We start from the raw sequence: 21,667 nt of genomic DNA, 5'->3' as shown, positions 1-21,667 counted from the left end.
AGGCGCCCAGGAATGTGCACCTGTTATTGGGGGGCAGCCGCCAGCCCACCCGCCCCGCCCCTGGGACTTGATCCCGCCCCGAGCAACTGCCAAAGCCTGCCACCCACAGATGACAGACAACACTTCAGTTGTATAAATCGTCTTTAATTGAGAAAGCGTGGAGCAGAGACCTGGTTCCCTGGGAGCAGAGCCAGGAGATGGGTGGAGCCTGAGCGGGGTCTGTGTGGGTGAGGGGAGCATCCACCCCTCTTAGGACAAGCCAGAAGTAAAAAAGAGCCTGAGGAAACACAGCCTGCTTCTGAGCCCTAGTACCGCCCCCCCCCCCCCCTTTTAGTGCCTCCTCAGTCTACTCTGCCCAAGTCTGTCACCACCCAGAGTATCCCTCCCAGTTCACTGATGGGCTGATCTTTTTCAGGCCTGCCCCGAGCTCTCTGCATTTTTTCAGAAAAATCTAGTCAGGCCCTTTTGGGGTACCTAAAACCCAGCTGAGGTTATAAGCTCTAAGGTAAAGCAAGTTTTATTCAGTTAGAAGCTTGTGGGGGTGTATGAGGTTTAGAACCCAAGAGACCCTCACCCTCCTTAGCCTGATCTGTAGGGGAGAAGGGTGGGGCTTATTGCTGAACTGGAGTCTCCTCATTGTGGGTGGGTGGGAGTCAAGGCTATGTCGCATTTGTCTTTTTTATTCCAGACCTATTATCCTAAAGACCTCAGTGTTAAAGGGGACCTGGAAGGAATTCCTGCTGAGGTAGCTACGTGTTCATGTCGCCTCAACCCAGGCACAGGTCCAATCATGCCATGGTTCTGGTCCCTTCCCCATCCTAGCTGCCCTACTATGAGCCAGGGATTCCTTCCAAAACTCCTTTGCCCTTCCTCAGACTCTGTTTCCCGACAGGACCCCAGCTGAGCTGCAGGAACTAGAAATTGCACGTAAAAATAAGGTTAGCATTCTACAGGAAGACTAAGAGTTTTAGAAAATTATCTAGGAAAAACAAGAAGTGGTTTTTGATCCATCTGGAACTTAGTTTTTTGTGAATCATAGCTGGGTCCTTTCTAGAGCTCATGCTTAACAGGTATCACTAGAGAAGGTGGGAGCGTGGGTCTAGAACTTACTCTAGAGCAATAATATGGCTATATAGGCCCTCGCTCCATCCTGAAGGGAAGGACTGAGAGCCCTGGTCTATGTACTAGAGCTAAGATTCAGAAGGAAGTATGGCTCCGTATATGTCTAGAACACCATGCTCTAGAATTGGGTGTCTCTGGGATAAGAAAGTTCAAACTGTGGTGATCTAAGACTGGTCCCAGTTCAGGCCAAGGCCAACAGCTGGACAGGGCTCAAATCCAGCCTCTCTCTACTTTGAAGTCAGGGGTCCATCTGGGTCAAGGACAGAAGCCTGATGGATCCAGAACAGAGCCTGGCAGCATGCCTGTGTTCCAGCACAGAGCCTGAGTGCAGAAGTGGTCCTGGCTAGGGTGCCTTGTGTTCCAGAACCTGGAGCAAGGCAGAAGGTGGAGTAGACAAAGAAGGAAGGATCCTGAGCGCCAGTGGACCCACAGATCTATGGCTCAGTGGTAATGAAAAGGTCAAAGGGCTCCAGGAACTGGCTGAGCCTGGTATGGGGAGGATTTATGCCCTGGTTCTGTCAGTTCTGGAACCCCCAGCGCCATCTCAGAAAAAGGCTTTGGAGGGTGTGAGCATGGAAGGAAAGAAGTGATCAGCCAGGACCATTTCCAGACATCTTCCTCTCTGACTCCCCACCCTGGGCCTAAGAGTCTGGGTGTCTCAGCAGGCCCAGAAGTCACAGTGGCCCCTAGGCTCCCTCGGGGCAGAGCACCTGGTGGGACCTGGCTGCACAGGGCATGCGTGTGGCAGCGGCGGTGAGAGCAGGGCCGGGAGCAGGGCTGGGAGACAGGCTGTGGTGGTGGCTGGCTCCGTGAGAGTGCAGGGAGCCTCCAATCCAGGGATGACATTTCAGGGGGCAGGGGGACTGGAAGGGGAGGTCTCAGGGACACTGTGGAGAGAAGGCTCCCGGTACATGGCCACTGTGAAGGGGGGAGAGAGGAGCAGGAAGGAGAGTTAGGCACCCAGAGAGCTCTGAATAGGCACCCAGAGAGCTCTGAATAGGCTCCCTTCCCCTCCATGCAGCCTCTGGGAACCCCAACCCACAAAAGATCTCCCCCAATCCCTCAAGGTCAAAGTCTTCCTGACTTGGCCTGTCATAACAGGTGTCTTCTTAAAGCACTTACAACCCCTGAGCTGTATGTCATTTAATGTCCATGTCAAGGTCAATACCCTCCCATGTGGCCTGCCTCTTCCCAGAGGGTCCATACTCACCCTCCAGGAGCTTGGGCACAAAGTGGGCAGCTGCCTTGGTCTTCTTGACTCGATTTCCTTTCATGACTCGGCCCTCCTTATCCAGGCCCAGGTACCAGGCCCGTCCAGAACGGCGCTGGCGATAGAGAGCAGAGGCGTACAGGACATAGTAATTCTCAAAGACGCACTCCTTAAAGCGACACTCAGCTGTGAAATGCGGCTGAGGAGACAAAGACCCAGAAAGGCACACACAGACAGACAAAGACACATCACTGGACTGGAAGGGAGCCCCGGGAAGAACAAGGCAGGATGCAATCAATACATCTGAGGCGAGGAGAACCAACTGCTGAGTCCATGCAGGAACTGGGACAAAGGAGGGTGAGAAAGAAACTGGTGGCCCCCAAAGGCCAGGAACTAGACTTCTGGGGGCCTGGAATAAGAAGATACATTCTCTCTACTCCCAACCTCTCACCATCCAGGGGACCTGGAGGAAATTCCTGTTTGGAGGAATTCCAGAATCCTTTCCCAATATCCCAGATGACTCTGAGATAGTGAGTAATAATGAAGTCTCGAGGAGGTAGGAGAAGACACAGGGATCCTAAGAGGCTGAAGGAGTTGGACATTCAAAGAGCCTGGGGGCATGTGGGGGGCTGTTCGAAGAGGAGAGATTAAAGGGACTCTAGAGTAGGTGCTCCCAAGCGGGCAATGAGGACAGGGTGTTGGCAAGAGCTGGAGGGAGAGGGAGCCCTGAGCTGCAAAATACCTGTAGTTGGGAAGTCTGTCCTAGAGGAGTCCCCAGACCCCAGGCCACTCCACCCCCTTGTCTCACCGAGCTGTAGAGCAGCCCCTCAGCATTCATGGCCATGTAGTGACCCAGCTTGGCACTCTGGATGGTGACTACTCGAAGCCCCACAGGGATCAGGTTGAAGTGGGCTGGGGGTAGAGAGAGGGAGCATCAGTACCCCAGGCCTCCAACTCCTATCTGAGCGCACACACACACACACACACACACACACCCATTCCAGTTCCAGCTCTTCCCTTGGGAGTCAAAGAGCCAATGGATCTTGAAGCAGGAATAGGATTATCATGGCCTGTGCCCACTCTCCCCCTTCCCACCAGGCAGCTGGCTTCCCCTCTCACTGAAAGAGCTGGTGTCCTCTGGGGTGCCCTGGATGCTCCCGTCGGGATTCGCCTGGAGGTAGAAACCCTGGCGGCAGAACAGTTTGGTGACGATGCCTTTGAGCTGAGGTTCTGGAGAGAGAGATATTCATCTTGGAACATGACATCTCTGTTCCCAGAAACATTCCTACACTTGGCGGGGATCAGAGGAGAGAAAGAAAAAGAGAATGGAGAGAAGGAAGAGGGTCGGTCCCAGGGCCCTCCCAGCAAGCTCTTTCCCACCTCTCTGAGACGCCAGAGGAAGCTGGGGTGTGGGTCCCTTCTGCTGCCTCTAACCAGCTTTCAGTTTAATTTATTGAAATTTATTTAAAGGCTTAATTCCTACCCTACAGCTCAACCAGAAGGGGGGGAGGGGAGAAGAGGGAAGAGGAGGGCAGAGAAACATAGAAAGGCAGAGGACAGAGGGAGACCGGCAGGCCTGCTGAAAGGGCAGTGTGTGTGCGAGTGTGGGGGCAGTAAGGTGACCACAGGGTAGGGGCGCCTCCTCAGGGATGGGGGTGGGACTGGGTCTGACGCTGACTCAGCACCTGCTGCTGCGGCTGCCGCTTGCTTGGCGCGGGCCTCCCCTTGGCCCAGCGCCGGCCTGTCTGACACTGACCCATCTGTCTGTCTGTCTGTCTGTCTGTCTGTCTGTCTGTCAGTCTACTGGCTCGCGGGGGCCCAGCCCTCCTTGAGGCTCAGCCTCTCCCCTTCAGCCAGGTAACCCACCTGGGATGGGGGACATTCGGTACCACACCAAGGAACTGGGGGAGGGGGCCGGGGAGCTGGTGAGGCAGGCTGAGTCACGTGGGGACCGGGTCCCACTCAAAGGGTGGGCTGCGGACCGTACCACTACGGAGGGCCCCGGCGGAGAGGGGGAAAAGGACGCCGCTGGGGGGGCGGTCTCTCCCTAGGGGAGCTGGGAGCGGGGGAGAGAGAGGCAGAGGGACTCCCTGACTGTCGCACCTGGACGGGGACCACACGCCAACCCTCACAACTCTCGTCCCCCGAGGCTTGCTCCCGGCCGACTTCCCGGTACCCCCTCGTAGTGGTACGACCCTCAGTCTCCGTGCGGGTCTCCAGCCATGTACTGTGTCTGAGTTCCTCATAGCAGAGGGTCCCCTGAGCCCGTGAGGCCCGATTTCGGAGTCGCGTAGGGGGTCACCGGGGGGTGTCCAGCTCCTTTCTTGGAGCGCAGGTCACGGGAGGAGGGCGCACAGAGGGGCGGGCTGGAGAGGTAGCTGCAAGGACACCGGGGGGAGAGCTGGGGAGATTGGCGCCGAGCCAGGCAAGCTCGGCCAAGGAGGAACTGAGCCAAAGCTCGGAGAAGCGGGAGCACCGGGGCGGGGGCGGGGCTGCCGGAGCCGCAGAAACCCTCGGGGTGACCGAGGCGTCCGGAACCCCCAGGCCCCTCCACTCGGGATTGAAAGAATCGCGAGAGCCGGCACGTAGGCGGAGGATGGTGGGGGTGGGGACTCGTGTTGGGGGTGGGGGGCGGCAAGCGGGAGTTGTCAAGCTTCGGGGCACCCGGCTTAGCCCCTCATGCCTTCCCCTTGCCCTCGAAAGCAAGGAGACTCGGGGTTACGGGCGAAAGAGAAGGGAAACTGAGGCATCGTCTGGCTGAGAGTTGGTGGCCCGGGCCCACCCCCTTTCATTTTCGGGGAGCTCCCCCACTTCGGTCAGGCCCCGCTCTTCGGGAGTCCCTGGCCTCAACCTCCCAGGCAGAGAGACCCCAGGCCCGGTGACCCCCGCCCCAACCACTCACCCGGGCCGCGGTCTGTCCGCGCGGGCCGCCCCCCGCACAGTCGCACCTTGGACAGCAGGATGAGCAGCTGCTTCTGGCAAAGGGACTTGGTGCCGCGGGGACACACGCGCCGCTGCGCCGACACGGGCCGGCTGCCCCCGGGCTCGCGGACCTCCCGCTTCTGCCGGATCAGGCTACTGGCCAGTGCCGCCATGGCGCCCCGGGAGGAGACACCCCCAAACCGGCAGGCGCCTGGAGCGCGCTGAGCACCCCCACCCCCAGAGAAGCCCGCTCGCTCACCAGGACATGCTCTGGACGCTCCGGTCCCGATTCATTGCCCTACCCGCAGGACCTGAGGATAAACCCTAGAGGACCCCCACCCCAGGCGCCAGCTCCCACCCTTGGGTCTCCCACCAGCTTCGTGGGATCCAGCAGCCTATGTACCTCTCAATGGACCCCACCCTCGACTTTTGCCCCCTACAGAAAACTCTTCCCTTTTCTAGTCTCCAGTGTCCCTGTCCCCCAGTAACCTTATCCCAAATGCAAGACCCTCAGATTTTCCAAGATGTGGTTCCAATATCCCCAGGCACCTTTCCACCCTATTTCCAGGCCCCCGTGTTCCTGACAAAGCCACTCTTATAATCTTAAGGGTGTGGGTCCATTAGCTCGCCCCACTCCTGCTGGGGTGCTGCCAATGTCAGTGAAGAACCCAACCTTAGTGCCTTTTCCTTTGCCACCCTCTAAGTAAAGAATCCCCCTCTTTTTTCACTGAAATCCCCCCAAAACTGTGTCTCGAGATATTCAGACTGTCCCCATTCAGCAAGCAGAGGTTCCCAGACCCTGCCTCTGGACAATACCAGTATTTACCAAGTCACCCCCATTTCTAGTGGCAGAGGGTTCCAGGTGCTGAGCCCCTTTCCTCACCTTGTTACCCTCCACTCCTTTTGAAGTCACCTCCAAATCCGCCCTTCCTGGTGGTTACACCAGGTGGTTGTCTGGAGGGCCCTCTGTCACCTCGGAATAAGGAGCATAGGTTTTGGGGGTTTGGGTGTTTTTTTTTCCTGGCAGCCCCTTAATTTCCTCGGGGACAGCTGGTACTGTTTAGATCCCACGCCCTCCAATCCAACCAGCCCCCCAAGAGAGGAGTGCACCAACGGTGTCACGGGTCCCCAAATGTGAACAGACCCCCTATAAGTCAGAGCGCATCCCAGCTTTCTGCGACAGGGCTTCTTCTTCCTCCCAGGGACTGCCTACAGCACCCCCTCTTCCTTCCCCGACGCCCCTCAACCTGTCCTGTCTTGTCAATCCGGCGACGGCTGGCGCTGGCTCCGGTTCCAGGCTCCTCCCTCCCTGTACCCCGCAAACGGGGCTTCCCCCCAAGCCCGGCTAGGCGTCCCAGACCCCAGGAAGGAGAGGGTGTCTCCGCAGAGCGCCCTGGTCCGGCGAAGTGAGCCCTGGGCCTGGCGGCTGGACAGAGCGCAGCGGCGGCAGCGGTAGCGGCGGTGGGAAGCTGAGGCGGCGGCGGCGGCGGCGACAGCAGCTCCCCCTCCTCGGAGAGCCGGCCCGGGGGCGGGGCAGGGGGCGGAGACGCCGGGAAAGGCGGGGGGGGGGGGGGGGGAAGCTGGGCGGGCGGAACCCCGGGGTTCCTTGGAGGCAGGGAGTGGGGACGGTCTTAGAGGCAGCCGGAGCCGCCTGTCTCAGGGTTCAGAGGAGGAGGGACAAGTAGGCGACTCCACAGAAGGCAAATCTTCACAAGGGGAGAGCTTGGGCTTAGGTAGATGGAATGGTGGACGCCTTGAGAATGGAGAAAGGGACCCTACTGGGGGGAGTAACTGAAAAGATAGAGGTGGCGGCGAGGACTAGCCTGGGGTTAAATCCCGCCTCCTTACTATCTCTGCCTTTGTGTGAACCAAATTGGTCAGTCCCTGGTCTCCACACCTCCCCTTTTCACGTCTTTTTTCAGCAAATATATTACCCTCATTGACCCCTAAGAGAAAAGACCATAAGCGCTGGGGGGAGATGGATGCCAGAGGTTGCACCAGGGCAAGAAGGGTGCTGGCCACAGATGTGTAAGGTGGAGAGGCCGGAATGGAACGACCTGTGCCAGGGATGGTGCGAGAGGAAGGTGGGAGGATGGGGAGGAACCAGCCAGGAGGCCTTCTAGAACGCGGGTTCTTCGGGCCCAAGGGGTTCAGCCTGTCTCCCAGGTGAAGGGAGAGCAGTCCCCTCCACACCCCGCTGGCCAACAGAAGCACTTTCCACGTTAGTACGAACAGCGTTTTTAATGGGACCCGGCTCCCACGCCGGCTAAGCCGCCCCCCTTACGCGCAGCCTTGGCCTCCTCCACAGCGGCGCGCAGGGCCCGAGCAGGGTCCCCGCGAAGCATGGCCAACGCCCCGAGCAGCGAAGCGGCGCCGTCCCCCGCACGGAGCTTTTGGCCACTCAGAAAATAGTGGGGCAGCGTCCCTGCCTCGAGCACTCGGCCCAGCTCATCCAGCAGCCCGAGGCAGCAGGCGCCCGCATTCTCGGGTCGCGCCAGATAGAGCGCGGGCAGCCGCTCGCACGCCCAGTAGAGCAACGTCCGCAGGAGGTAGGGCGCCGTGGCCCGGGTCCCCGCCACCAGCGGGCGCAGGAGCGCCTGGGCCGCCGCGTGCGCTTGCAGCAGCGGAGCGGGTATGCGCGCCTTGAGCGCCAGCTCCTGGCGGGCGAAGCAGAGCTGCCAGCCGGAGGCGCCCGGCCGCTCGGTTCGGCCGCCGCCGCCGGGCACCAGATAGAAGGAGGACGACTCCGAGGCCAGCGGGCCGGCCCACGAGTGGCTCCGAGCCCCCTGGGGCCAGCCGGCCACAGACACCACGGGGATCAGGTCGAAAAGCAGGAGGCGGCGCGGGGGCCCGGGCGTAGCCAGGAGGATGGTAGTGAACCCTGCGTGGCGGGCTGCGTGGACCAAGCGGGGGGCACCCGGGACCGGGAACAGGGACTCAGCGACAGCAGCCAGCGAAGTAAAGAACCAAGCAGCCACCTGGGCGGGGCACAGTGTGGGCCATGTCTCCCGAGCCTCCGACGGCTGTGGCCCTGGGCTAACATCGGCTGCTTTGGTTACGTCATCATTTGTTTCTTCCGATGGTGAGGGAAAATCAATATCGGTTAGGTTTTGCCGGGATAACTCTGGCACTGAAACATTACTAGGTGATTTTTCCAAAGACTCGTGTGCCTCAGGCTCAGTGATGTCACCGTGTGGCTGGTCCACGGAGCTCTGCGGGTCCCGGGGACTTTCTCTGCTTTCAGTTGGGTGGATCCAATCACGTCCTCCTGGGACTGGGGGTCCTAGGCAATCCTGCCATGCTTCCCGGACCGAGGTTCCGCGTACCTGCTCTGGGAGGCAGAGCCATGCGTAACAGGATCTCATGTCCAGTTGCAGCTCCTGCCCAATGCCATCTAGAGAAAACACGGGCACCAGGAGTGTGAAGCCAGCATCGTAGTGAGGTCCCCGAGTGTAGGGACCTAGAGGCGCAGGCCCCAAATCCAGGGAGCCCTCTCGAATCCCACCACGAAGCAGCAGGAGCTCTGTCTGGGGAGGAAAACGAGGGTCCCTGCGGTGAATGAGACCTAAGGGAAGAGTAGGGATCGTGAAGGCATGATCCAGAGCCCAGGATGGGGTGGGGAGGAGCTGAGAGTGGCAAGAGGGTTACTTACCAAGCAAAGAGAACACAAAATCCTTGGCCTGGAGGAGATCTGGTCCTGGCTTGGGCCCATCACTCCAGCTCTCCTGCACACCCAGCTCCTGGATCAGCTGGGTTAGTTCTTGCAGCTGAGCTCCAGAGCAGAAGTCGATGTCTGTGAGTGGCCGGGCTGGGGCTGGGGGCGGTGGGCCCCACCAGGGAGCGTTCCCCCAGACTGCAGAAGCCATATGGCTCTATCGTCTGTGGGCTAGGAAATACACGTACAGGGGGAAGCCCAGAAGCGTTGTTCCTTCTGCTGTGGAAAACTCGCCCCTCTGTTCTTTTCTCTTCCTGAGATCGAGAGGGTGCCCAAGACACAATCTGCCAATGGGTCTGCAGATGAAGGGCTCTAAATTTAGTCTTGAAAACAAACAAATAAATACCTTCTCCGTCCTTGCCCTTTTCTCATAGTCCCCACCCCCATTGACCGATTCACCTGACTTAGCAGGTTAAAAGTGAGTTTGGCCCCTCCTACGGAATGCCACTCCCTGTCTACCTCCCCTTACCTCTTTTTCGGAAGAGGATAGTGGTTTGCGGCTTCCCTCTTAGGGGTAGCTGCAAGGTCTGAGAAGAAAATGGATAGGAAGATTCAACAGGTAACTTCTTCCTGCTGCTCACAAGGCTACGCCCCTACATTACAACCACGCCCCTTTCTGGAGGTGGTTCCGGACCTGCCCGGCCTCCAGTCAGAGTTCAGTCTCTCCTTTGGCTCTGCAGAGATCTCCTGGCTATCTTGGGAGTTGTAGTTTGGTCTTCCAAACTACCAGGGCATTAGGGCCACGCCCCAGATCCTTTCCTGTTCCGTTGAAATAGTGCCTGATGGAAGTTGTAGTTTCTATGGAAATAATAGTGTGTCTTTCCAAGGCCAGGTCAATCGCAAACGTTCTTGGGCTTAGAACAGAGACGTGATAGGATGGATCCAAACAGCAAATGATAATGAGGCACATAGCCTAGGGCCTGAGGGAGTAGAGGTGCCCTGGTAACTTAAATCTAGAAGAGTCCTTGCATGCAATTACTTGCTAGCCTAGGAAGGTGCCACATGACTTGTCCAAGGTCAGTGCCAAGCAAGAGAGGTGTTGGAAAGGGGTTTCCCGACTGGGATGGATCTCTTTGGAATCAGTGGTGATAATGTTAGACAAGAACACGTAGGTAAAAAAAAAAACAAAAAACACGTAGGTAGTGATGACCCAGGGATGGACATCCAAAGGGACATATTAGTGATGGCCACCTCAGACACACGAATGGTATCAGGGCAAACACTTTGAAACTTCGCAGCTCAGGTGTGTATACAGAAAAGTTACCAGGGCTGAAAATCAAGTCCAGAGGAAATTCACAGGTGTGCTAGGGCAGGACAATGAGAAATTATCAGGGGAAGAAAATTGCTTTCAGCGACCTGTGCTATCATGGACACAGCTTAAGTCCGGGATGAAACTAGGAGCCAGAATAATAGGGCAGAAAGATAGGAAACCAGAGACAAGCTCACGGATTAGACCAGTGCATGATGGACCAGGAATTCTTATATTCCTTTTTCCCAGGGGTCTGTCTCCACAGTGAACCAGGGCTAAGTCCATGGGCAAGAAAATGGGCAAGTGGAGACACTTAGAACAAATCAGAGGCCTGTTCAGCAATTCAATGGACATGAATTTGAGCAAACTCTGGGAGATAGTAAAGGACAGGGAAGCCTGGCATGATGTAGTCCATGGGGTCACAAAGAGTCAGACATGACTTTAGCAACTGAACAACAAAAGGAGAGGACCCTCAGAATCCAGGGCCCAATATGGGGAGCCTAAAATTCAGGGGTTCCTAGTCACTGACAAAGAGAGGTCTTCTCCTCTGTTACCTAGAGCCCCAAAGGCAGCCAAGAACCGGGAAGGCAAATTTCCATACAACAGATTGTGACCCAAGAGACCAGATCAGGAAAACTGAAGCCTGGGCTCTTTCTCACAGTCTGGGGAAATCAGGCGTTGGGCATTCATTCCTACACCTTAACCTCCTCCCTAGATGGTGGCTTCTGAACCACCCTAAAAAGAACTAAGTTCTCTGGGCCTCTTAAAGCCCCCTGAAAGTGAAAGTGACAGTTGCTCAGTTGTGTCTGACTCTTTGCGACCCTATGGACTATACAGTCCATGGAATTCTCCAGGCCAGAATACTGGAGTGGGTAGCCTTTCCCTTCTCCAGGGGATCTTCTCAACTTGGATCAAACCCAGGTCTCCCACATTGCAGGTGGATTCTTTACTACCTGAGCCACAAAGAAAGCCCATCTTAAAGCTCCTATGCTGTGGATGGCTGACAGGAAAACGAAAGTTACCCTGAACTCTAAAGCATTGCTCTCCAATAGCATTTTCTGTGATGATGGAAATGTTCTAAATCTGTGCCGTCCAATACAGTAGCCAGTAGCTCCATGTGGCTATTGAGCACTTAGATCATGAGACTGAGGAACAGATTTTTTTTTGGCTGTGCTTTGCAGCTTTCAGGATCTTAGTACTCCTGACCAGGGATTGAAGCCCAGCCACATCTGTGAAAGTGCTGAATCCTAACCACTGGACCTCCAGAGAACTCCCTGAGAACACTTTTTAACTTTACTTAATTTTAACTCATTTACATTCTAATAGGCATATTTGGCTAGTGGCTACTGTAATGGAGAATGCAGCTCTAGGGCCTTGGGGATAACAGCTTAAGGTAAGACAGCAACAGCAGGAAAGCTGGAAGCTTCATTCCTTATCCCCCCCCTGAGGGGTGGGGTTGGGGTGGATGGCCTCAAATAACCACAGAACACTTCTCTTGCCTTTTTATTCTTCATGCACATTGGTCCCCTCTTTTTCTAAGTTTCTCATCACACACTGATATCCCCACGCCTTGGCCATCTCTGGTGAGTTGTTGGATATCTCTCGGTGAAGGCGCCTGGGAGACAACGCTTCGCACTTGTCCCTGCCTGCTCCCAACTGTCTCTGGCGGGCGTCAAAGACCACATGCCCTACCCGGGTGCCTGACCCTGGGCAGTGGGGCTTCCAGTTGGTTTTGGGAGGCATAGACATCTGGCGATAGCTCTGGGAGGCTGCAGGAGCTGTGTCCATGGGACGGTACACCCAGTCTTGGCTGCCTGCTCGCCGGGAGGGTGGTTGCAGCTCTATCAGCATAGGCACCTCTGAGAAGGTTTGTTGGTCATTGTAGACCACCTGGGCCTTGGCGGGGGAGGAGGTCTGGCTAGGTGGGACAGAAGGCCCTGGAATATGCTGCCCAGCATCATGCCTTCGAGGAATCTTCTCAGATATAAATGACTTTGGGGTCTGAAGTGGGCCCAAAACTTGGACACAGTCAGTTCCCAGAAGGCTCTTGTGGAGGACAGGATTGGGGACAAAGCCTGATCCCTTGATAAAGTCCTGAGTCTTCTGGGGGCCAGGATGTTGAGTAACTCCTGGGTACTTGTGGAGGTTAGGGTTGTGACAATGTTCTGGGCTCCTGTAAACTCTAGCATCTTGGGGAACGTCACATCTTTTGACTTCGGTGACTTGGGTAAGGCCCAGATTCTTATGGAAGTCAGAATCTTGAGTAAGATCTTGGCTCCTGTAAACTCCAGAATCATGAGTAAGGCCTGGATTATTGTAGTCTCCTGAGTCCTTATAGAGGCCAGGGGTTTGCACAAAGCCTGGGTTCTTATGGGGACCGGATTCCTGGGTAAGGCCTGAGTTCTTGTTGATTCCAGAGTCTTGGACAAAGCATGGACTCTTCTGTGGTTCAGAATCTTGGGTAAAGCCTAGACTCCTAGAGACTCCTGGATCTTGGGCATTATCTGTACTCTTGTAACATCCAGCATCTTGAGAAGGGTGTGGGATACTATGGAGGCCAGTTTTTTGGGAGAGCTCTTGACTTCTATAGAGTACAGTCCCTTGGTTTTGTTCTAGATTTCTACAGACTCCAGAGTCATGCCTAAAGCCCGAGCTTCTCTGAATGTCAGAAGTTTGAAGAAATGGTGTGTTCTTGTGGATACCAGAAGGTTGGGTGAGATATGGGCTTCTAAGTAAACTTCTCTCTTGAGTAGAACTTAAACTCTGGGAGCAAGAATCTTGTGTAATGACTGAATCTTTGTGAAAGTCAGAGTCTTGGGAAAGGCTTGGATTCTTGCAGAGATAAGGTTCTTGGGTAAAGCCTGGGCTCTTGTGGAGGCCTGGGTTTTGAGCAAGGCCTGGGCTCTTGTGGAGGCCTGGGTCTTGGGTAAAGCCAGGGCTCTTGTGGAGGCCTGGGTTTTGAGTAAGGCCTGGACTCTTGTGGAGGCCTGGGTCTTGGGCAAAGCCTGGGCTCTTGTGTGGGCCTGTGTCTTGGGTAAAGCCTGGACACCTGTGTAGGCCTGGATTTTGAGCAAGGCCTGGGCTCTTATGAAAGCCTGGGTCTTGAGTAAAGCCTGGGTTCATGTGAAGGTTTGGATTCGGGGTAAGCTCTGGCTTTCTGGAAACTCTAGTGTCTTTTGAAGGGCCTGGGGTCCTCTGGAGACCATGGTCTTGGTTGAGGCCTAGATTCTCATTAAGTTCAGGGGGCTGGGGCTGGTTCGGGGTTTGGGAAGTAGTGGAGAACTGAGGAGGGATGGGACCCTGGGAAGAGAGGACAGACTGAGGAGACTTGGAGGTTGGGGGAAATTTGGGGGTCTGTATTAAGGTGGAGGGCTTCTGGTGGTTGCTGTGTTGATGAAGAACAAAGGATCTGGGAGAAATGAGAGGTAGAGAAAGAGTGCAGGGTGGAGGCACAGTACCCACTGAGTTCTGGGGACAGGTTGGAACATGGAAGCAAGGTTGATAAGGTGCAGCATCTTTGGAGTACACCAGGAATTTGGGGTAGACCGGAGTCTGGGAGTCCGTGTTTTGCTTCTCAGAACTGTAAGGGTGGAAACTGCAGTAAGGGAAGGTCTTGGGCTGCACAGATTCATCCTTGGGATCATTTGAAAGCTTCCATTCCATGTTCCCCAACTCCAGGTAACCCAATACGGATCCTGTGAAGGGTTTGGCACTGTCCTCACTACATTGCCTCAATGTTTGCTCAGCTGTACCAGAGCTCACCAGGCCATGCCCCTCTTGGAGCCTGGAGAGTGTATCTAAGTCCTTTCTGGAATACCCAGAGTTCTGAGGGGCACATACATGGAATAAGTTCTGCTTTACCCTGCGGGCATCATAGACCACATGGCCAGTGGAGAGGCCTTGGCTGAAGGCAGACAAAGCAGAGGGAATAGAAGTTAGGACGGAGGAAGGGGGTATGGAAGGGACTGGAGTGGTCGGCAGGGCCATGACCAGTGCAGGGACAGGGGTTGTGGCAGACATGGGGACAGGGGCTGGTGTAGGGGCTGGAGCAGAAGTAGCAGCAGGGGTAGAAGCTGGGGGAGGGACTGGAGCAGAAGTTGGGGGAGGGGCTGGGGCAGAAGTTGGGGGAGGGGCTGGGACAGAAGTTGGGGGAGGGACTGGGACAGAAGTTGGAGGAGGGACTGGAATAGAAGCTGGGGGAGGGACTGGGGCAGAAGCTGGGGGAGGGGTCAGAGTTTGGGCATGGGTATAAGTTAGATGAGCATGGGTCAGAGTGTGGGTAAGGGTGTGGTCCTCGCACTGGGCTGGGCCCTGTGAGGGGGCCTGGTCCAGGGTATAGACTGAGGTGTGCTCCGGACCACAGACCCGGGCAGAGTTGTGCTCAGGGCCGAGGGCTAGGGAGTTGGTCTGGGCCTGAGGTGGGGCATGCTCAGGGGGGTAAATGGGGGCGTGGGTCTGGGTCTGGGCTGGGGTGGGCTCAGGGGGGTGGGCTGGGGAGAAGGTCTGGGCCTTGGCAGGAGCATGACCAGGGGACTGGACTGGGGAGTGGGTCTGGGCCTGGGCTGGGTTGTGGTCTGTGGTCTTAGTCTTGCTCTCTTGGGGCAGGCGCAGTGGAACCATGTCCACCTTACTCATCCTACGGAACTTGGAAGATGTCTCCTGCTTAGAGTAGAAGGTGGCTTGGGCCTTTAAGGCAGTGATCTGAGGGTCCTCCCCAGCTCCCATGAGCCCCTCCTTCCACAGTCCCCATGGCACCTCCATGGGAGCCCCTGCATGTCCACACTGAGGCGGCATCCAGCAGCACTTAGAAGGCTTCTCATCGTTCGTGTCTGGTATCCGGGAGTCCAGGTGGTTAGGGTGCCCAAGCAGGAAGCTTGGGCGGCAGTGGAAGCGGGGCGGGACTCTTGAGCATAGGTTCTTGGGATCCACGGAGCAACGCATGCACATGGGATGGCTGCCTGCATAGCTGGATTGCTTGTCTGCAGGGAAAGGCGAGATGTGACAAAGCCTGGGTTCCTGAGGGGCTGAGGATGGGGACAGGGATAGAAGAAAGGGGACAGGTCCATATCCCCGGAGCCTACGCTGGGGCCCACTCACCTCTGGGGAAAAAATGACGGAAAAGAGTCCGCAAGGAGTTCTTCAGGTGTTTCCAGAGCTGAAGGAAACAGAAGAGGGGAGAGTCCGGGAGCAGGGTGAGCCTGGAAGTCCAATCCTTGTCTGGCCACACCCCAACAGCCCTCCCACCTAAGCCCCTTTGAGACCCCAAGGCTCCCCCAACACTGCTGCCCAGATCCTGCCCTGACCAGAGTCACCACATTGATCCCGACGTTGAGCAAGATGAAGCTGCCCAGGATCAGAAGAATTGAGTCTCCTAGGTCCTGGCACTTTCTGGGGTTGGTGCCAGAGCACACTTGGGCTCCGTGGTAAGTTCGCTCACCCATGGCTGGGGGTCCCAGGGCTACCTGGGCCCCCTGGCCCCCACATACTCACTAGGAGCCAGGCTCCTCTGGTGGGGGAGGGGGAGAAGGACTGCGTCATAATGGGGAGGGGGTAGGGTCACAATGAGGGAGGAAGAGAATAAAGAGGGCCAAGAGTGGCATTCCCTGGTAACCAGGGTCAGGCAGCCTGAGCCTGGACAGTCAAACAGGGCCCCAGAGGCCAGCACACCTCTCCTCAAGCCGTCAATCCTTCCCTCACAGCCCACTCAGTCACTCATTCAAACCACACATTCCACCTCCTTGGCCTTTCCTGAGACAAGGAAGACCCCTGGCATCAGAGCCCTGGGGAAGGCCTGGCTGGAGTCCACAGAGCCTTGGCCTTCTTCATGCCCTTCACTGGAGTGGACCTGGATCTGTTCAAATGGGGACCCTCCCAGTTTGGAATCAGCTTCTTATATAAGCTTTGGGGACAGGGACAGCTGAGAACACAGTAGGTGCCCAGAGACCAATGGTTTGGAGTCTGCACCTGCAAATCTACTTCGTTCATGGTATAAGCCCAGGAAGGGCCTGCTGGCAGGACTGTGGCCACTAAGCCAAGGGGACCCTCAGGCCAAGGAGGAGACACTGGCTTCAGGAAGCCAAGGGCAGGGACCCAGGCTGGCAGAAGGAGTGGCGCTTCCAAGCCACAGACCACCAGTGTTTCCTGGACTCTTGATCTTTATTCCTTTCTCCATGCCCTGCCCCCCACCACCCCCATTGGCTGCTGGTCAGTGAATTTTCCCAGTCCGGCTTCTATGCAGAGAGGGCCTGGAGGCCGAGTTGGAAGGTGGCAGCGAGTTGGCTCGCGCCCTGCTCTCCTGCACCTGCCGCTTCAGCTCCAGGCTGTCATACACCTGGTAGCTGGCATTGCCCCCTGGGTTCCGGCTGAGTGGCATAAAGGTGGGCTGGGGCGGCTCTGTAGCCTGGACTTCGGGCAGGGGCTGGGAGGAGCGGAGGAGCAGAGCTGAGCTGGGAGCCGGGGCCCGCTGGTACGAGGCCTCCCCCAGCACGGTGAGGGAGGTGGAGGTGGTCAGAGGGTGCCGAGTGGGCAGCGTCTCAGTCCACTCAGCTGCCCAGCGCCGGACCTCATGGGGATCCCGAGAGTAGTTCAAGTGTCCCGTGGAGGTGTGGGGGCTACGGTTGGGCTGGCTGTGAGCATGGCCGAGGAGGCTCCGTCGGTGGACCTGTGGGGAGCAGTGCTCTCGGGCTTCAGGCCGGGAGCCCCGGGTCAACAGAGTGGAGGGAGGCTCGGAAGCCTCCAGACCACGTCGCCGCTGATCCCAATTGTCATACAGGAGCTGGCCCCTTGAGGGGTAAGGGCTGTGCCCTGCAGGGACCCACGAGGGATTGGGGGGCAGCCGTCGGGGAGGTGGTGGAGACGAGGTCCACTGGTCCGCCTCCACATTGCCCCAGGTGTGGGATGGTGAGCAGAGGGGCCTGAAGGACTGCAGCCTGAGCTCAGACTTGGCCTCCACACGCTTGGGCAGGCGGCGCAGCTCAGGTGACAGGTAGAGAGAAGGTGGCGGCAGGCTGGCCAGGATCCCACCCTGGCGGCCCCAGAGCCCCACGCTGGAGGGCAGGCCCATCCGTTGGTAGAGCCCTCCCCAGCCCCCCCTCGGGCACTTGGGGTGTGGGAAGGCAAGGTCTTCATCCTCCTCCAGGTAGGAGTCCAGGTCCTCCTGATCAAAGGAGGGCCTCGCCCGCAGCTGTGACATCTTGTGGCTGCGACGTGGCCTACCGAAGACCGAGCGGCTGTAGGAGAATCGTTTGCGGTTCTTTGACCTCCGCTGGTGGCTGCAGGGGCGACTTCGGCTGTGGCTTCGGCAGTGGCCCTGGCGGCAAGGTTGGTGGTGGCGAGGGCGGCTGCGGCTTCGGCTGCGGGGGTGGCGGTAGGAGGAAGAGGAGCAGTGAGTGGGCCGGGCCATCTTCACTTCTACAGGGTCCAGGGTACAGTGGATGTGGACGTCTTTGGCCTTGGCTGGAGGATATTTGGGGGAACTTTCACAAGCCTGTGAGATTTCATCTAGGAGAGGCAAGAGTCCATGAGGGCCCAGCAACTGTCAGAAGATTTCAGGGTGGGGAATAACTGGGACCTGGGTTTCTGGGGTCTTGGGAGTAGCGGGGGCGAGGCGCCCCCTACCTGTTTTCCATACTTACTTTTCTGATTAATCCAAGAGGTGCTGTTGTCTAAGACATTCTGGAGCCTGTGCCACATCTGGGGGTGGAGTGGGGTGGGTGGAGTGGGAATGAAGGCCAGGCTCTCCCCACTCACTGCCCCCAACCCCGCCCCAGCCAAGACCATTTCTGCAGGGACAAGTGCCGGCTGCTGGCTCCCACCCTCAGCCCTCTTCACCCCCAGGGTGTCCCCAACCATCACTGACCATAGTTGCTACGTTGATCCCGATGTTGACAAGAATGACAAGGCCCAGCAGCAGGAGCAGGAAGTCCTCCACATCCTGGGTACTTTCTTGGTATTGATGGCAGCACCCCAGGTTGTCAGACCAGAGCTGATTTTCCATGGTGGGGGGGTCCTAGGGCCACCCGGGCCACCCGCCCCCCCCCCCCCCACCAGTCCTGACCCACACTGCACTCATGGTGGGACCTGGGATACCTACCAGCAGGTGAGGGAGCGCGGTCACAATAAGGCATGTTGCAGGGAGTCACAATGCAGAGGTGGCATGTCTTTCATGCACTCAGCTGGCCCTTGATGTGGCCATCTTTGCCCTTGACTCCCACTAATGGAGCCCAGCCCCCAGAGTTCAGTCTGTCCTGTCTTTGTAGGGGCTGGCTTAACTCGATTTGAAAACATAACTACAGTGGGGACATGGTCTTCATAGGGACTGAGCCATGCATAAAGGATTTCCTCCATTTCATTGAGATATGGCAATTTTAGCCTGTTGGAACTCCCTACCCACACCTGCTTGCGGTGTGCAGCTAAGGTGATTAGATGGATGGGTGACAGTCCCCTCTGGCGTCACCCCACTGCACCATTCCCTCCCAGTTCTGCCCATGTCCCCGTCATAAGCCCTCTAGCATCCACGTTGGCCATCCCTTCCTGGCCGGGGACTACAGCCTTTGTTGTTTGTGATCACTGAGCCACCTGGCCCCTTTACTTCAGAGCATGAGGTTGCTGCCTTTGCTAGAGACCACCCCTCAACCATGGTTTCTCTCCTTCCTAACCAACTGCTCTCCCACTGAGCCACCCCTCCAATTTGAAAAAGGATTAGTTGCCATCTTAAGAAAACCACATGAAATTCACAAAGCACAAACTTTGGATGTAATTGTTGATGTGACAAAAGGAATCTATGATTTAAACCAGGTTCATCGCTGTGGTCTAAGAAAGTGGTACTGCGGGGACCTCAGGTCATTTTTTTTGTATAATGAACAACTTAGCAGAAAGAGAGGAACAGGGAATTCCCTGGAGGTCCAATGGTTAGCACTCTGCACTTTCATTGCCAAGGGCCTGGGTTCAGTCCCTGGTCAGGGAACTAAGATCCCACAAATCGCACTGTGTGGTCAAAAAGAGAGGAAAAAGAAAAATAGAGGAACAGCCAGTGGGCATTTCCCATCCAGCCTCCAAACATATAGTAGGCATTTAAAATAGACCCACTTAGTGGAGTCAGTTCAAAATGATCAATAATGTTGGTCAAAGGAAAATGGCAGAGAAGCGAGGTGATTCATAAAAGGCCTATCTGCTCACATTCCAGGAACCCATCTGGCATGGAAGGTGAGGTCTAGTCCTTCGCCTGGTTCCTTGTTCACAAGTTGAGTATGTGTTGGTGATCCTAACTGTCTAGAAGTAGGTAGGGCCTGGGTTTCCCAGATATCCAGTGGATGGAATATTCTGATGAGTTTCCATGGGAAACTGAGGAAGATGGGAGACTCTGGTGGGCCAAGCTGACTCAGAAGCAAAGGGGATCTACCTGTGGGAGCAGAGGCTGGAGCACCTGAGGCCCTGAAGTTGATCCTTGGAGTCCATGTGACCATAAGTCACGTGATCTGAGCCCCAGTCTCATTTGTGATATGGAGGTGCTGAGCCAGAGACATGAGGTCACAGAGGGCCACAGCATCCTCTGTATTTTATCACTGCTCCAAGCCTGCTCGAGGGTACAGGAGCTTTGGGTTCTGACAGGGGAACTGTGAGGGCCGGGGTACCCTAACCCTCAGTAATCCCCCACCAAAGATTCCAGGGCTTAAGAGGGACCACACCTCACCTGTAGCTGCAGCATGAACCTGGGCTCTGGCAGGAGCCAGACCTCTGAGGAGGTGGAGCCATGGGATGAGGGTCTCCCCTCAAGTGCAGTACTGCCTGGGCATCTGGAGTGGGATTTGGTGGGGGCTTCCTCGAACACTAAAGAAAATGGAGCAGAAGCAGGCAGGAGCCTCAGAACCAAGAAAGGCCTGGGAAAAGGCTGAGGACAGGGCCTGGGGCCAAGAGGTTGATGAGGGGCCTCGGGGCTCTCTAGGCCCTGTTGCCAGGGAGATCATTTCCTTAGTAACCAAGCTTCTGGGTGCTGTGTGGGCCCTGGCACACACCCCCCCCACACACACACACCACCACCACAATCCACCTCCTCTCTTCTTTTTATTCTTCTCCCAGTCACCTCTCTGTCAGGAAACGGTATACCCAGTCCTTTCTTGTCCCCTCAGCTGTGCTGGATCCAGAGGCCAGAGGGTAACAGTGCGACAGGGCCTCCACCTCCCTGGTCAGCTCCCGCAGCCGCCGCCTCACATCCCTGGCATCGTAGGCTACGCGCCCTGAGGAGCGGCGCCGGGGGATGTCTGGGACATTGGCTGGGCCCAGGATGGGTGGTTTGGCTGGTGCGCACTGCTCCTGTTCCGCCTGGGCCCCTGCCCCTGCCCCACCTCCACTGTTCTTATAGCTCAGGATCTGAGGGCTGGGGAGTGGGGGATTCACAGGGTACACGTAGGCCTCTAGGCCCAGGTCAGACTGCATCTCTCTCTTGAGGGGCCTTCCCTCTATAGTCTGCTGGAAGCGGATGGTCTGGGTAGGAGGCTCCAAGGCGTCCTGGGCCCAGGGAGTCCAGAACCTCTGGGCAGACTGTAAACCCTCCCAATCCTCAGGGTAGTCCCAGTTGTGGGAGCAGGCTGCTGTGTGCTGATGCGGGGGCTTCTTGTCATTGTCATCGTCAGTGTCAGGGGCCCAGGCCACTGGGCGGTGGGCACGGTGCGATGAAGAGCCTCGACGGCGACGGCGGCGAGTGGGTGGGGGGGTCACCGTCATCTTCACGGGGTCCATGGTGCATCGTAGGTGGACTGCTGGAGAGCTATGCTTCGAGGGCTGGGTCTGCTTCCCAGGTGAGCATAACTTGGAAGCTTCTGTGGATCAAGGAGAGGTGAGATGCTGGTGGGGAGCCTGGCTCCTACAGGGATGGAGAGGCAGGGTGCAGGAAGAGAAGCTGCGTAGTTATGGAGTCTGAGAGGGAGAATGGGAGGGGAAGGGGCTGGCTTAAGGACAGGGACAGACTGCTCGATTTCTGCCCTTCCCACGCCCCCCCCATCCGCCACTTACCTTTATCATAAATAACATGGAACACTTGGTGTAAGAAGCCACGGAGTCTGCGCCAGAGCTAGGTGAGGAAGGACACAGTGACCCCAGACAGGCCCTGGCCATCAGGCCTGCCCCTAGCCGTCCTGCCAGCACCCTCCCACCTGGGCCCACCCTGACCAGTGTCACCATGTTGATGCCAATGTTAATGCAAATGATAAGGCCCAGCAGCAGCAGGATAGAGTTGCCCAGGTCCTGGCAGCTGTTGGTGTTAGGGCTGTGATACGAGGCCCACCCAGGCCGTGGCCGCTCAGCCATGGCCATGGGGGTCCCTAGGGCCACCGGGGCCCCTAGGCCCCCAGCCCACTGTGCCCACAGTATCCACCAGCCCACCTTCCTGTCCCCTGGGGGTAAACAGGTCATAATGGTGTGGGGCTCTCCCTCACAATGTGCCAAGAGAGAG

The 21,667-nt window shown here is 56.9% G+C and overlaps 5 protein-coding genes across 10 annotated transcripts; all 5 read right to left on the bottom strand.

The window, feature by feature from the left end:
- Positions 1–123: 123 nt before the first annotated feature.
- On the bottom strand, positions 124–6,753 carry FGF11 (fibroblast growth factor 11). 3 transcript variants are annotated; one of them, XM_070479003.1, is made up of 5 exons: positions 5,235–6,753; positions 3,452–3,562; positions 3,141–3,244; positions 2,333–2,447; positions 124–2,040 (listed from the first exon to the last, which is right to left on the bottom strand). In XM_070479003.1, the coding sequence occupies exons 1-5, from the start codon at positions 5,425–5,427 to the stop codon at positions 1,970–1,972; spliced, it is 594 nt and encodes a 197-aa protein (XP_070335104.1). In that variant the 5' UTR covers positions 5,428–6,753; the 3' UTR covers positions 124–1,969. The 3 variants fall into 3 exon arrangements, with proteins under 3 accessions (XP_070335104.1, XP_020768669.1, XP_070335105.1); XM_020913010.2 differs by having other exon boundaries at positions 2,333–2,531; positions 5,235–6,752; XM_070479004.1 differs by lacking the exon at positions 3,452–3,562 and having other exon boundaries at positions 2,333–2,531.
- A 723-nt stretch (positions 6,754–7,476) lies between these two features.
- TMEM102 (transmembrane protein 102) lies at positions 7,477–11,626 on the bottom strand. 2 transcript variants are annotated; one of them, XM_020913008.2, is made up of 3 exons: positions 9,439–11,626; positions 8,907–9,140; positions 7,477–8,819 (listed from the first exon to the last, which is right to left on the bottom strand). In XM_020913008.2, the coding sequence occupies exons 2-3, from the start codon at positions 9,118–9,120 to the stop codon at positions 7,495–7,497; spliced, it is 1,539 nt and encodes a 512-aa protein (XP_020768667.1). In that variant the 5' UTR covers positions 9,121–9,140; positions 9,439–11,626; the 3' UTR covers positions 7,477–7,494. The 2 variants fall into 2 exon arrangements, with proteins under 2 accessions (XP_020768667.1, XP_070335103.1); XM_070479002.1 differs by having other exon boundaries at positions 7,477–8,648; positions 8,907–11,626.
- An 82-nt stretch (positions 11,627–11,708) lies between these two features.
- On the bottom strand, positions 11,709–15,702 carry SPEM3 (SPEM family member 3). 2 transcript variants are annotated; one of them, XM_020913004.2, is made up of 4 exons: positions 15,522–15,702; positions 15,316–15,373; positions 14,974–15,197; positions 13,713–13,798 (listed from the first exon to the last, which is right to left on the bottom strand). In XM_020913004.2, the coding sequence occupies exons 1-4, from the start codon at positions 15,657–15,659 to the stop codon at positions 13,793–13,795; spliced, it is 426 nt and encodes a 141-aa protein (XP_020768663.2). In that variant the 5' UTR covers positions 15,660–15,702; the 3' UTR covers positions 13,713–13,792. The 2 variants fall into 2 exon arrangements, with proteins under 2 accessions (XP_020768660.2, XP_020768663.2); XM_020913001.2 differs by having other exon boundaries at positions 11,709–15,197.
- A 653-nt stretch (positions 15,703–16,355) lies between these two features.
- Positions 16,356–18,288, bottom strand: SPEM2 (SPEM family member 2). Its single transcript, XM_020912929.2, has 3 exons — positions 18,077–18,288; positions 17,853–17,910; positions 16,356–17,718 (listed from the first exon to the last, which is right to left on the bottom strand). The coding sequence occupies exons 1-3, from the start codon at positions 18,212–18,214 to the stop codon at positions 16,424–16,426; spliced, it is 1,491 nt and encodes a 496-aa protein (XP_020768588.2). The 5' UTR covers positions 18,215–18,288; the 3' UTR covers positions 16,356–16,423.
- Positions 18,289–20,261: 1,973 nt separating this feature from the next.
- On the bottom strand, positions 20,262–21,637 carry SPEM1 (spermatid maturation 1). Of its 2 annotated transcripts, none has more exons than XM_070479001.1 (3): positions 21,394–21,637; positions 21,229–21,286; positions 20,262–21,035 (listed from the first exon to the last, which is right to left on the bottom strand). In XM_070479001.1, exons 1-3 carry the CDS (start codon positions 21,625–21,627, stop codon positions 20,296–20,298), a joined length of 1,032 nt encoding a protein of 343 aa, XP_070335102.1. In that variant the 5' UTR covers positions 21,628–21,637; the 3' UTR covers positions 20,262–20,295. The 2 variants fall into 2 exon arrangements, with proteins under 2 accessions (XP_070335102.1, XP_020768591.2); XM_020912932.2 differs by having other exon boundaries at positions 21,385–21,635.
- Between the last annotated feature and the right edge of the window lie 30 nt (positions 21,638–21,667).

The sequence above is a fragment of the Odocoileus virginianus genome, chromosome 17, assembly GCF_023699985.2.
Source record: "Odocoileus virginianus isolate 20LAN1187 ecotype Illinois chromosome 17, Ovbor_1.2, whole genome shotgun sequence".
Lineage (NCBI taxonomy): Eukaryota > Metazoa > Chordata > Mammalia > Artiodactyla > Cervidae > Odocoileus > Odocoileus virginianus.
This window is presented reverse-complemented; position numbering and strand designations above follow the sequence as displayed.